Here is a 15,129-nt window from a genome sequence, read left to right on the forward strand (position 1 = left end):
CATTGTGAACAGGGGACTTTGTATGAACTCCCATGAGGACAAATGGTAGAACTGTGAGGATAGGAGTACGGCCATAAAGAGCAATATTTAACCAAAATGCCTATGAAGCAGAAAAGGACCATTTAGAATATCAGTGAACTGAATGGGTCTTGGCTCCAGGAAATGAGTGAAGGCTCATGCCTTTTTGAATATGCAGTGTGATTTCTCAGTGATGTGGGTTTCTCCTCCGTGAGAAAGGCAGGTGGGAGGCAATAAGACTGAAGCAGGATTTTCAGGTATCTTTAAGCACAGTCTCAGAACCACTGTCAGGGCCTTTCAAGGAAAGATTTTCCCTGATGCCAATGGCCCAGCTGATTTCAGGGTAAAACTGACTTTGGAAGGAAGGGGGAAGGCAGTACCCAAGCCCTGGACAATCTGTCCTGTAACCTGTGATATGGAGGTGAGTAGATGTGCCTATGTGACTGTAAGGATTCCATCACTGCCTGGCCACATTTGAAGGGCACTTTCTTGTTTAATGTCAATTCCATGGCCTAAGAAATCTGGAGCAGATCCATTATCATTTTCAGAGACATAGCCCCTATGGACTTACTTATTTTAGGATTGTAAAGGAAATACATTTTTGCTCATCTCTCTCCCTCCTCTTGTCTTGTCTATAATCCCGGCTTTTACTTAATTCAGCTGTCTCTTTGCACTGTGGAATAATATACGGCCCATTTTCGTGCTTGAATGGGGGCTGAATGTGAAGGAAGGGCTGCTTCCTGCACTATTCTATCTTTGCAAGACAGAGCTAGAAGAGAAGCATTCTCTACTTTTGTTTCTGGAGGCTTCCACACAGCACCAAGTGAAGAAAAGGCCTGTCCGAAGCCTCTTTAATCAGATCAGTGCTGATGGATAAATTGGATTTGGTGAGCTCCTGAGAACCCTGTACTTTGGAATGACTTGGTTTAGCTGACTGGGAACCCAGGACAAATCCACTTGACCCGGTGCCCTAGGGATACAACCTGGGCTTCGTTCTCTCAAACTCTTCTAAAGGTTTGGCATGGAGAGAAAAACAATGCCAATTTTATTTTCATCTATAGAACTCATATCAATCATAAATTTACGAAAGATCCCTAAACCCAGGGGTCAGATTACAAAGCCAGCTACAGAACTGAGCGTGGCTCTTTGGGCTACCCTACCTCAGTCACGGGTGCCACCAACAGGGTGGTATGTTTGAACTGTTGTGCCCAGGACTCCATGTTGATGCAAAAGCTCCTGTATGCCCTTTGTAAGGTGAACCGGGAATGACACTGGCAACTCTTGCTTCTACCCCAACTCTACCCTTAAAAAAAAGAACCTTGAACCTATAAGCTATGGATTTTTAACATTCAAACCATTTGAAAATGGACGGGGGACATGGTGGGGACAGTCTGGGTGACAGAAGATGCAGGGACTTGCGGTGAAACAGTGGACAGACAGTTGTGGGCCTCCTTAAAGCATGCTGCTGAGTATTTCTGAAACCGGGGCTGTGGTCGGACCCTCCGGGCTCATCTCTGGGTTGGTGGGGCTGGGCAGGCCGGAATGGTCTCCAGGAGGCGGGCTCACACCCACCCAGGGCTTGGTGTCCACCAGGGCCTCGGGGTAGGGCTCCACGTAGATGCGGCGGACTGAAGGCCTTGGGTCCTGGAGGCTGCTCTTCCGCTCCTCAGGGAGGCTCACAGTGTGGGCCAGAGCCAGGCCGCGGGGCCCATCGGAAGCAGATCTGAGTCGCTCGGCCTCCCCGGGATGCTGGGCCAGATCGCAGGCTTGGGACAGGTGCTGCGTGTAAACACCCTCCGACAGCGACAGTGACTGCGTTTCGCTGTGCATGCGCAGCCAGCGGTGGTGGCGGCTGAAGCCGCCGTAGTGCTGGTGCTTGGTCGGCTTCCGCTTTCCCAGGAAGCCCAGCGGTGGCCGCGTGCCCGGCGCCATCTTGGTGTGGTTCTTGGGCGCAAAGCCCGTGAGGGTCAGGCCGTGCAGCAACTCAGCACATGAGGGGTTGGGATCTGGCCCCGGAACCTGGCCTTGGGGGTCCTGTCCCGGCTCTACCGGCGTCTTCATGTCGTGCACTTGCAGGACGTCAGGGGCGCTGCCGCTTAGGCCGCTTAGAGCCTGCTGGGAGATGTCATGGGAGGACAGGTAGACCAGGTCCAGGTCTCGGGGGCTCAGGGCGTCACTGGAGTCATAGTCACTGTCGGTGGGGAGGAAGACTTCTGAGCAGCCTTCTTCATCAGAACAGGGCTGTGAATCTGCAAAGCCAGAAACTGAGGTTAGAAAAGAGAGAAACTCTGAGCCAGGGCCTGCTTCCTGGGTGTAGCATCTGGTGTGGTTGAGAACCCCACCCCGCCCCACCTCCCATGTGAGGAAGGGCCCTATGCTTTGTTTAATGGTCTGCTTTCAACTCTTGAAATTATTAACAATTTTTGAACAAGGTGCCCCACATTTTCATTTTACATAGAGTTTTGTAAATTATGTAGTGGATCCTGTGTGTCATGCAGGGACTCTGGTCCCACTCCCCACATAAGAACGCAGGATATGGTGAGGACAAAAAGGAACACCGAAGCCATAGATTGGGGAGTCAGACCACTATATTCTCGATGGTGGCTGGTTGAGACACAAAAGCAAACATCCACCAGTACCCCAACAAGGGGTCTTCCTGCACCCCAGTCTCGCTGTTAGCTGGGTGAGACACAGGAAGATCCACAGGATGTGCAGTCTGCTGCCCGCTTCTCTGCCTGCCAACCAACCAGCCAACATAGTCCCGGCAATTATATCAGTGGTTAATTGGCTAACTGGTTACAACTGATGGCCATCTACTACCTGAGCCAGCACCTTTTCATGTGAGGCCGAGAGCCTGGAAACTGCTCTCTGGGACTCTGTCCCCACATTGTTCTTAGCTTAAGGGAAAGGAAGGAGCGGAATCCTAACTGGTCCAACCTGGACAGCAGCAGAGGAGAACGAGTCCTCATTCCCCACAAACGATTTTATTATTCATGGCATTTGTAGAGAGAATGAAACAGGAAACAAAGGTGGACGTTATTCATTTATTCACTCCCTATTCTTATTTCAGAGATGAGTTTTGCATTTGATAAAGTAGCAGGAACTTAAAAAGGGGGAAGGAAGAAGGCACTGTGGTGGCTGAAGTCAGGGAAACATAGTTTCAAATCATCGCTGGATTTTGGGAAAGTTACTTAGTTTTTCTGAGCTTCAGTTTTCTTATCTGTAAAATGGGGATGATAACAGAACTTCTTACTTAGGGTGACTAAAAAATAAAACGATTATGTATATAAACACCACGTTGTCAGGTGTTTAAAAAGAAAAAAAATAAGGCCAAAGAAAAAACAAAAAGTAAAATCAGAGGCAAAAATGAGCCTCAAAGTGCATACTATAATGATCATAAGTGAGCCACGAGTTTAGTTCTACAGATATTTGACATTTAATGCACTAGTTACTTACATCCTTTTCTCCAATCAGCTTGTACATTTCTGCAGAGCAAGGATTGTCTTAAAATACTTTGAATTTCCCACAGATTTCAGCCCATAGTAGGTACTTGATAAATATATACTAATTTTTGAAAACATGCAAGTGCTTTTAAAAAAAACAAGACATCTCTTAAGTTATAAATCTGAGATAATCCCGATTTAAAAATCTACATAGGATTTTTAAATGGAATTTAGTGAATTAATTTTTAAATTTATCTGGAAGAGAAAATTTATGAGAATAGCTAAACTTTTTTTTTTTTTTTTAAGCTATAATAGGGAGGAGCCTGATTTACCAGATATCAAAACATACTCTAGAGCTTTGGTAATTAAAACTTTTGTAGTATTGATGTACAAATGGACGGATGTGTAGAACAGAAAAATAAACTCCAGAAGCAGCCTTAATTCTGTGTGATAATTTAACATATGGTAAAGATAACATTTAAAAGTAGAGGAGTGAATAGATTATTCAATATATAGTGTTGGGAAAATTAGTTATCCCTTTAGCAAAAATAATTAGAGAAATTCTTACCTTATACCATATATAAAAATAAACTCCATGTAGTTTATATATAACAAGCAAACTCAACAAGTATTACAAGACAATACATTTGTAATCTTGGGGCGGGAAGGTCTTTCTAAGCAAGAAGAACCCCCAGAAATAAGAAAAGAAGTGCTTGATGTATTTGACTACATCACAGTTTAATACTTTGTAAAGCAAATGATACCATAAACACAGTAAAAAGTTAAGTGATAGATTGGAAGAAAATAGTAATAACACGCATAGCAAAAGATTAATATCCAGAAAATGTAAAGTACTCGTATAAATCAGTACGAAGACAATCCAAATGGGCAGAAGACAACTAGCACTTCAAAGTAATTAATATAAATGGCCAATAAACAAAGATGTTCTACCTAGATAGGATATGATTACTAACTAGATAGTAATTAGGAAAATAGAAGTTGAAACAATAATGAGGCGTTTCCCCCCTCATTAGATTTGCTAAAAATAAGAGTCATTACCTCACGCGTTGGTGATGTGTGAGAAATCAGGGACACTGGTATGAGTATAATGATGGTGGGAATATAAACTGGTACTGGTTTTTGGGTAGCAATTAGATACAATATATTAAAATTGTTCATAGCATTTGTCCCAGCAAGTCCCTTTTCAGGTATCTGTGTTTGAGAAATTATCATTATGTGTACATGGAGGCATTTACAAGTTGTTTACTGCACCATGACTTATAATAGTGAGAAACTGGAAATACGTAATCTTGTGGCTGAGACTGCTGTGAATGGAAGACTTAGAGGCACAAAAACATTAAGAAAAACAGTTTACTTGCAAAATTCTGTAAAGGAGTCCAAATTCAGGACTGGCTTGCTGATTAAAAAATACAACAGGTATTTAAAGTAAAAACCCACAGGATTACAGGGTTATAATTAGTCTGCTCGTGATGGAAAGTCAGACATGATTATCATAAGAATATTGCAAACTTCAGGGAAAAAATTGTTTTGTTAGAGATTCAGTCGTTTACACAAATGGGATTAAGGTTTCTTCTATTTTAGAGACTAGAACCAGATGTAATATATATATATATATATATTTTTTCCTTGTTTATTTCAGAGGTCAGGGTGTGAAGTACATTTTTTTTTTCCTGACTATAGAAGATAAGTGTGTGCTTACTCATTGGCAGGACAAGATTTAAGTTTTGTTCTCTCACTGATGGCTGCTACCCTTTATCCTGCTATCTATTATCCTTTTCTAGTTACAAAATCTTCAGTTTTGTTTGAGATAGCAATACACTCATGTAAGACTACTTTTATCATCTTCTGTTGCAGCTAGGCATGGCCATATCGCTAAGTCAAAGCTTACGTTAATACCAATGAGATATAACTGAAGGTATTATATGAAATTTCCAGAAGGTTATGTAAAGGGATCTGGCTTAGCTGGGAGGTAGGCCATCTTGTTTTTCCTCTTTCTGTCCAGTTGCCTGTAGCAAGATGTGTTGGCTGAGCTCATGAGGCAACCTTGGAAAAAGAAGCCATGTGCTAGGATGGTGGAGCTGAAAAATGGAGCGTGGAATTTGCATACCAATTCTTAAATGTTTGCCTCTGGGCTTCTTTTACACAAAAGAGGAATAAAGTATCTTGTATTTATGACAGTCTTATGTAGGTTTTATGTAACATGGATCCAAACTTAATCCTGATACAAACCTAAATGTCCATTATTAGCAAGATGGTTAAAAAATTTGGGTCCATTCATACTATGAGATATTATCCAGCAGCTACAAAGAATGAGGTCAATCCATATATTGTTTGTAAATGATGGCTACTAAAAAGGACTCCCTTTTCTACTCTTTCCTTGTTCTACTAAGCTGTTCAAGGTTTCCCTCAAACATAGCCTTCTTTAGAAAGCATCCTCCCACTATCCCAGAAACTATTTCTCACTTTTCTACACATCTGTAACACTTTTTGCTTCTATTATTATTTGGCACTTAGCCTGTGCAGACTTGTATTATTAATCTTTTTTAGTGCAAATATAACATCCTTATTGCCTGGTTAGACCAGAGTCCTCATAGGGCAAAGATATTTAATTCATCCTCATTCAGCAATGAAGATTCTATTTTGCGTGAACTCCTAACAGAAACACTGAGTTGTACTTGGTGCCTGTATGAATATAAAACTAGTAAGAAATGATCTGTTCCCAGGGAGTGTACTGTTTTAATGGAAGTATAGGGATATATGCATCTGTGAGACTGTGGAAGGACATGCATTTTATAAGAAGTTTAGCAAATAAGATGTAGGTTTATAGGAAAGAGATCACATTTTATTGGGACAGGGTTGATAAAATACTCTATTTTTTCCTGCCACTCATTCATCTCTATTCTCTGTTAATTTATTTCTTTATCCACTTTCAAAAAATGATTTGAGTCAGCTTTTAATAATAAATGTGCAAATGATAATGAGGACTAGAAACCAGAGAGGAAGAGGGTACATTACAAGTAGTCCTGTTTGACTAAAATATGGGAACAGGAATGGGATGTTGGGAAAATGAGGCTACAAAGTAAGATGCCAGCAACTGCACTCTTGGGAATTTATTGTAGAAAAATTAAGGCTTATTTTCATACAGGAACTCATACATGAATGTTCAAAGCAATTTTATTTCTGTTAATCCCAAGTTGGAAACTACTCAAATGTCCTTTAGTGGTTTTAGTGGATGAGTGGTTAGACAAATTGTGGTACGTTTATACTATGGAATACTGCTCATCAATAAGAGTAAAGAATTCCATTTATGCAACCTTCATGAAATAATTATAGAGATGAAGAACAGACTAGTAGTAGCCAGGCATACGGATGGGGGGATGGAAAAGGCTATAAACGGATAACAGAATTTTATGGTGATGGAACATTTGAGTGTCTTGATTATGGTGCCTACCAAAGGCTACACATATGATAGAATTGCACACAGCTACACAAGTAAGTCTGTGTGCTCGAGTGCGTGTGTGCATGCACACACACATACACACACACACACACACAAGTATATATATATATATATCTATATATATAGATATAACTGGTGCAATCTGGATAAGCTCTCTGGATTGTACCAGCATCTTGGTTTTGAGATTGTACAAGAGCTGTGTAAGATGTTGACACTGGGGAGCGGCTGGGGAAAGGGTACCTGGGAACTCTCGTACATTTCCTTGCAACCTAGTGTTTCTGTAATTATTTCAAAATAAATGGTTTAAAGAGGGAATTTAGTGAAAGGTAGGATGGAGCCAGAAGAGAGTAGTGAATACCTAGATAAGGCATTTGTACCTAATTTTGTAGCCAGTGAGTAGTTATTGAAGAATTTTGCGGAAGTAATTGACAAGATGAGAGCTGTGATTTAGGATAATTATGTAGCAGATAGGATGTGAGATGAACTGGATGAGACAGGATGTGAGATGAACTGAAACAGACAGCAGGGATGCCAGCTAGGAGGCTGTGGTCTATGCTCTGTTTTCTATGTATCTTTTTCAAGTAGTGGGGCTGAGCAAGAGCAGAGATTATGTGTAGGAAAACAGAAATCCAGGAAAGCCATCCAAAGATGTGTACTGAGCGCCTATTTTGTGCTAGACAGACATGGTCTCTGCTTTCAAGCAGCTCATAGTGAGTAGATTAGTCAACAAATAAGTCAGAAATATGTAATTTCAGATAGGGCAAAGTTCTATGAAGAAAAGGAAACTGGGTTTCACTTAGAGAGACTTGGGAGGAAGGTTCTTTTGATAAAGTAGCCAGGGGAGGAATCTCTGTAGAAAAGGGAGTTTAGGTAAAATCTCAATGATCAAAAGTTTCACAAACTTTTCAGCTATGTGAAAGTTTTAGGGAAGAGTCTTCCAGACAACGTGAAGAAGCAAGTGCAAAGGCCCTGAAGTGACTAAAAGATTTCAAGCCACAGTGCCTGAAACCAGAGAGGTTCAATCAGCGCAGGGTTGGGCAGTGAAACCAGAGGAGTCAATTACAGCAAGGGCGGGAAGTGAAAGAGATGGTAAATTTAATTATGGGCAGGTTGAGCTTGAGGGGTTGGCCAAAACACCTCGGAGGAGACGGAATGGGAGCCTGGTGGGCTGGCAAGGTTGAGAACCCCAAGGTTAAGGAAAGATGTGTGTGGGTACAGAAGGAGCCCCTGGAGAGGGAATTGTTGAAGGTGTAAGAGTTATAGATTGATGGATATAACAAGGAGGGGTGATCACTTTTGAGTACCAGTGCTTGCACTGATCTTCAGTGAAAAAGATAGAAGGACACGTGGTTAGGGATGAAGACAGATATAAAGAGATTTTCAACCTAAAAGTAGAGAGTTTGATAAGGCTTGGGCTGAATGAGTTTGATATTCTTAAAACAAGTTTTAGACACGGGTTTTCCCAATTTTTAGAGGAAAAAAGTGGGCACTGCAAGTAACAGGGTCTCAGAACTATTGGTTGTTTTTGATGATGGCAGCGATAGGTGCCATAGGGGTGATGAGGAAGAGAGGTTAACCAAAGGTTTGAAATTGGGCTGGAAATAAGATCCATGCAAAGAAATGATAATTGACTTTAGTTGAATATCTCTATTTATTTGTTCACTGTTGTCTATTTAGCTGTCCACGTGCATTAATTTATGTCCACAATAGTAATAACAATACCTGTTATTGTCTTAATGCTTACTGTGGGCCAGCTATTATGCTAAGTGCTCTAGGTGCTTTCTTATTTAATGCTTACAATAATTCCCATTTTGCAGATAATAATACTAAAGCTCAGGCTTATTACCATTTCCAATTCATATAGCGGATTAAGTGGGAGAATAGGAACCCACATCCAGTTTTGTCTCACTCCAAAGACCTGCTATCCTGCCATTCACTTTAGCATTTCCATGGCTTTCCATGGAAGCTTCCTGAGGGCTGAGATCCTCTGGTTCATTTAATACACTTTGTATAGTTACCACACAAAGTTATATAAATTAAGTTTAGTAAGGGCTTCTTGACATTGCTGCTGCTTGTATGTTTCCTGTGGCTGCTGTAACAAATTACTACTCACTGAGTGGCTCAATGCAACAGAAATTGATTCTCTCACAGCTCTGGCAGCCAGAAGTCGGACATCAAAATGTCAGTGGGGCTGCACCTTGGAGGCTCTAGGGGACAATCCTTTCTTGCCTCTTCCAGCTTCTGGTGGCTGCATCACTTCAATCTCTGCTTATGTCTCTTATGTCTTCATGTGGACTCTCTTCTGTTCCTGATAAGCACACTTGTCATTGGATTTAGGGTCCACCCAGATAATCTAGAATGATCTTATGTCAAGATCCTTAATTACATCTGCAAAGACCCCTTTTCCAAATAAGGCCACATTCACTGGTTCTAAAGGTTAGGACACGAACATAACTTTTCGTGGGGCCACCATTCAACCTACTAGAAGTCTGAGAGTAAAAATTACTATAACTAGAAGCAAGTGCTGAGGAATTTGTGACACTTTCTTCTTCTTTCCAGCCCATAGTCAGGTCAAGGCTGGTGCAAGAACAGTTTGCATTTTGACCTCTCAACATATAAATAGTGAGCGTTTATTGTGTCCAGGAGGCTAAGGAGTATGTGGAAGTATGCTTTAAAGGGCTGACCTTCTAACATTTCAATAGATCGCCATATTTTAAGACTCAGTCTCTCATGAAGAGTCTGTGCTGATTTCCCCAGGTGGAGTTAGTTGCTCAGTTCTCTTGGCTCTTCTAGCATTTTATTTGTATCTCTGTTATTGCATTTATCGAGGTTTATTATAAATTATTCATCTGCATGTTTATCTCCCTCATTGAACTGTGAACTCTAGAGAGCATGCATTATGTCTTATTCATCTCTGTTGAGAACATGTTGAGGAAGTCATCCAGTGAAGGAATGGACTAAGGAAGAAGTAAGTCAAGCAAAGGGACTTCTGTATGTCCCAGATCATCTACTCTGAACTTGGACATATGAGCAGACCGTGAGGACCTCCTAACTAGACTGTGGCTGAATCATCATTGTATTATTAGCCTCTTGTGCTGTATCTGGCACACACAAAGCTCTCTGTAAAGCATGTTGAATTGAATTGAAACTGAAACAAATATTGAAATCTGGGAGCATAAACAGGGGTGAAATTTGACTGCCTCTTAAAAACAATACTGAAACAGACTGCAAAGATCTAATTTACTTAATTTGCCATCAAAATTCCTGAAAACAATCACCTAAATCATTTTGCTTTATATTTGGTGATACTTGACTTGGTGAGTCAGCTCCATTGTAGCAGAAAGAACAATTGTCTTAAAATTAGATAAACCTGGGCTGAAGTTCTGTGTTGTTCCTTGCTGTGTATATGATCGTGAGCAAATCATTTAGCCCGTCTGAACCTTTCCTCACCTTGTAGCATGTAGGTAATCATATTTCCTATCTTCCATAGGTGCTATGAGGATTCAATTAGTTTGTTAAAAATGCTTCAAGTGTCTTACAGACAGAAGGTGTTAATATTATTGAGATCCTTTTCCACTCTTACATAGAGAATAACTAGAAAACATATCAAGAACTGACATTAAAATACAAACCAGTAATTAGATAAACTTTAAGATTTTGCTGTGAGAATGCTTTTACTAATAAAGGAGAATAATAATCTCTTGTATAGTGTTTTGTGTTGGTGATGATCTAGTCTGGTACTGTATTTCCCAACCTAAGTTTAGTACTGAATTAGTAAATGATGCAACTTCTTTACTACAGCTCCCAGGAGCAAGGGAGAGAGGAGATAAATTGAGAGAAGAGCAAGTTACTACTGTAGTAACCCAGGAAGGAGATGAAAAAGGGCTTGGATATGGAGTGGTCCCTATTATCCTGTAGGTTTCTGGACCCACACTTGGGAATCACTGCTCCAGTAATATTTAGGGAATCTAAATGTTTGACTTCCACGGTGGTTATATTATTTATTATAAGACTTAGTGGAACGTATTGCTTCGAGAGGGATACCTCTCCCAGAACAAGCTGGGAAAATCTCCAGGATGCCAGCCAGGGCACTGAGGAGAGTTTCCAGGGACTTAGGCCACTGCCACTCCCTCCCTTCCTGGAAAAGAATGCAAAGTGCAGCTTCCTTCTCCAGATCCAGCCATATGCTCCATTAAGCACTGGTGGCGCCTTGCCCAGTTGTTACTTTAATAAACCTGGTTGTGCTCTTCAGATTCCCTGAGAGGGCCCAGTGGACAGGTTAGCACTGGGAGAACTTTGCGTTTCCCTCGGGTTGACCCAGGAGCCATTTGATGAAAGTTCTGCCCATAGTATTCATGCTGGCTTAGGAAGCTTGGTTTCTTGCCATTATAATGGGTGTTGCAACTCCTGGTCTCTGTGGATCAGGCCAACAACAGCAGAGTAGAGTTGATGTGGATTTTGAGGGTGTTACGGAAGATGACATTTCAGGAAAGAATAATTGATTTAAAGCTATTGCTTTTCTCTGAAAAGCAGGGGACACGGCAAGACACAAAGAAAGGAATAATAAGCAGTACTTGCCCTAAAAATATATCTTCACATTTTTCATTTATCACTGTCCAAATTTGTATTTCTTTTTTTTGCGCTTCGTTGAATCTATTTCCACTGTGTTTAAGTCGAATTTCAATAATTTCTATAGACAGAATTTTAATATATCTCTCATCAAGCTTTAGGGTTGAACCTCAGGGGTTTGTTCACTTTCTAATTTCCCAAGAGAAATAACATCTTCAGATTCCTATTGATCTTTCAAGCTGTTTAGTTTATGCTATAGTGTGCTTAACATCATCTGGGAAAAGGTTACCAGGAAGATTTACATTTTGGAAGCTCAGGATAATCTTCAAATGCATCTGAAGGAAACAATGCCCTGCTCCCCTCTGTTGCTTCACCCATGCGTCACTAGGAGAAATAGCAGTATCGGAAAAAAAATTACTGCTGCCCGTGACCACTATTCCCACAGAAAAGGAGTGGGAAAGAAAATACCCATGTGATGGACCAAATCATTCCACCCCCTGCCTTGAGCTGCCTTTTCTAGGAGCCAACTTTCCCCCTTGGGTCCTTGGGAGATGCTTAATTTTAATTGACTCAGAGGAATTCTACTTCATGTTTGTAAACCACATAGAAATGGGAAGTAAGTTCCACCCCTCCCCCCCCAACCCAACACACAGTTACACACAAACAAATCCAAGGTATTCAACAGCTTTAAAACACAGTCTTGGGCTGGCACCAGAGGCTAGGCTTGTGATCGGCTCTGTATTTCTAGCAGGTTCCTCAGAAGCTAGGTGAATCCTACCCACACAGATGGAATTGTGTTACAAACTTTGCCCTGTGAACAAACCCAGTGGGGATGTTCCTCTAAATTGGACTTTTCCCTCTTCATAAACGGTTCCAAACAATTACAAGTAGTCACACTAGTGGAGATGACTGAGTATGCAGGAGCAGAGTTCACTGCTCTGCAATGCTTTTGTTTTTGTGAGGGGATGGGACACTAAATGGTTCTCCCAGTTCTCGGCAGTTTCCCCGTCACTGAGTTCATTTTTCATTTGCTGCCCTCCATGTCCTCGTGTTTCACAGCCCGTGGAATCTTGGCTTCAGAGAAATAAATGGACCCTAGAGAGGGTTATGTTTTAAGAAACAGAATGATCACTCACGTTTTAAGTTAATAATAAAATCTGAATGTAATTGACCAGATCCTTCCAGCAGGGAGTGTATGTAACCCATCATCTGGCCAACGTGAGAGTTCGGCACTTCTATGGCACAGCAGAGGCCGCCCTCATACAGTTAGGGGGGACCCACTTAGGACCCTGTGGCCAAGAGAAGATTAAACACTGGGAAAGTTCTGTGAGCAGAGACGACAGACAAGGGCTGTGAAGGTGGAAGTAGAATCGAGTTGTTTGTAGAATTATGTAAATTGTGGAAGGACAGAGGGCATATCCATCCTGCCTTTAAAAAATGCCCTTTCAACCCTATGTCTCTCTAGCTACTGCCCTCCCTCTTCTCTTTTTCACAGCCACGTTTTTGAAAAGAGTGTATCCTCACTGGTCCCATTTCTTTACCTCCCACTCACTCCCTGATCCACTTCTGTTTAGTTTCTATCCCCTTCCCTTCATAAACTGTCAAGATTACTGATGGCTTCCTGTTGAAAACAAAACCAAACAAAACAACAGAAGCTTTACAGTTTCATTTAACCTCTCACTATCATTTGACACGCTTTCATTTCTGTGACACTATTTTCTCTCTCTCTTTTTTTTAATCTTCTTTCTCTGGTTGTTCCTTCTTAGTCTAAGAAGTCTTGCTGTTCCATTCCACAGGGATCCTTCCATAGTCTCCTCTTCCTACTACACCTACTCTCTAGGCAATCCTAAACATTTTTGTAGCTACATCGTTCATATGTCAACAATTCTTAAATCGATAGCAATCCAGTTCTCTTTCTTGAGCTCCAGACCCCATACATCCTATTTTCTCCTGAAAGTTTCTTTTTATGTGAAATGTCCCCCAACTAATTCAAATTCAACATGCCTAACCGCCCAAACTTGTTTCTCCTCCTGTCTAACCTTTTTTTAGTAAACGGCATTATGATATCCTGAGGCAGACAAGCCAGAAAACTTGTATCTCCTCTGTTAATAGCTTCCTAATCGATCTCCCTGCTTCTAATATTGTCCCCCATATATATATAACAGCCAGGTTTGATTTTAAAGAGTAATTTAGAACATATCAATCCTTGCTTAAAAGTTTCCATGGCTTTTCATCACAAGCAGAATAAAATCCAAACTTCTTCCTATGGCCCTGCCTGATCTGGCCCCTGCCTTTCTCTCCACCTTCTCTCTCACTACTACCCTGTTCACTCTTCTCCAAAGGCCTTGGCCTTCTTCCCTCCCTCCCTCACCCATCTCAGAGCCTTCTGCTGTTTGGTTGCCTAGAATATTCCAATTCCAGATCTCTGCACTACTGGCTCCTTTTCCTGTGGTTGGTTCAAATATAACCTTCATAGACAAGTCTCTGCTGATCAACCTAGTGAACTCAGCACTCTCCTTGCCCACCCTGATGGTTGTTTTGTATCATACATAGGAATTTTCACCATCTGAAATTATCTTGTTTGTGTACGTTTTCATTGTCCCTCTTTTTAGAATGTAAGCTGTGTGGGAGCAGAAACTTTGCTTTGATTATCACTATATTCCTGTTACCTCAAAGAGTGCCTGGAATATGGTGGGTAGCCAATAAATATTTTTTTAAGTGAAAAAAAAAAGAATGAAGAATGTACTTGGATTGTGAGTTCAGCCAGATTGCTTGCAGTTCCTGCACTATAGCATAGTTGTACATCCTGCTCCCTCGGCCGTAATGCTCTCCTCTTTCCTTTTCTTTGGCTCAACTCCTACTTACCCTGCATACTTGACTTTATCACCTCCTCCAGGAAGCTCCCTTTGATCTTATGAGTTTACGGTTAACACAACCAATAGACTCCATGACATCCCATACATATTCTTATCAGAGCACATATGCAATTATCAGGAAATTTTGTTGTTAATGCATTAGACTAACTTCTGGCAGGGATGATATTTTAGCCCAGTAGGAATCTATAAAAATACACTTGAGAAACTCTACTTAAAGAATTCTTTTATTGAATTATTTGGTAAATCATAGAAACCTTTGGTAACGTAAATTAACTGTCTTTCAAGTTCTCCCACTTGCCTAGTTTTGATTTTTAGACATTGTGGTTTTTAAAACATAGGAGCATACACAAACTTACTTACAGAAAAGGCTCAGATCCTTGCTAAAGTTTGCTATAAGAAGAATCATAACAGTAAACATGATAACTACAGTTTATTGTCTATTAGATGCTATGCATCTCTGACATAGATTATCTTATTCACAAGTAACTTTTTGAGGTGTAGATATGATTCTCATTTCACGTATGATTCAGATACAGCAATCTGTTCAAACTCACATAGCTAGTAACACAAAGCTGGGATTTGAATCCAGGTCTCTGATTTCAGTTCCAAGCCCAGTTCCTTCTACACCGTTGCTGCCCCCTATGGGACAGGCCCACATTTCAGTACTGTTTATTAAAAATATCAATTATTACTGTAAAGCTTATAAACTTGAAACTCTGGCAAGCTATAGAATCAAGAAAGA

General features: G+C 41.0%; 1 protein-coding gene across 1 annotated transcript in view; it reads right to left on the minus strand.

Moving 5' to 3' along the window:
• Positions 1-387: 387 nt before the first annotated feature.
• ANKFN1 (ankyrin repeat and fibronectin type III domain containing 1) overlaps positions 388-15,129 on the minus strand; it is a 287,775-nt gene continuing 273,033 nt past the window's right edge. Inside the window, 1 exon segment of the mRNA XM_033091652.1 lies at positions 388-2,267. Within this exon segment, the coding sequence (XP_032947543.1) occupies positions 1,471-2,267 (797 nt within the window). The 3' untranslated portion in view covers positions 388-1,470.

This window comes from Rhinolophus ferrumequinum, chromosome 21 (assembly GCF_004115265.2).
Source record: "Rhinolophus ferrumequinum isolate MPI-CBG mRhiFer1 chromosome 21, mRhiFer1_v1.p, whole genome shotgun sequence".
NCBI classification, from domain to species: Eukaryota; Metazoa; Chordata; class Mammalia; order Chiroptera; family Rhinolophidae; genus Rhinolophus; species Rhinolophus ferrumequinum.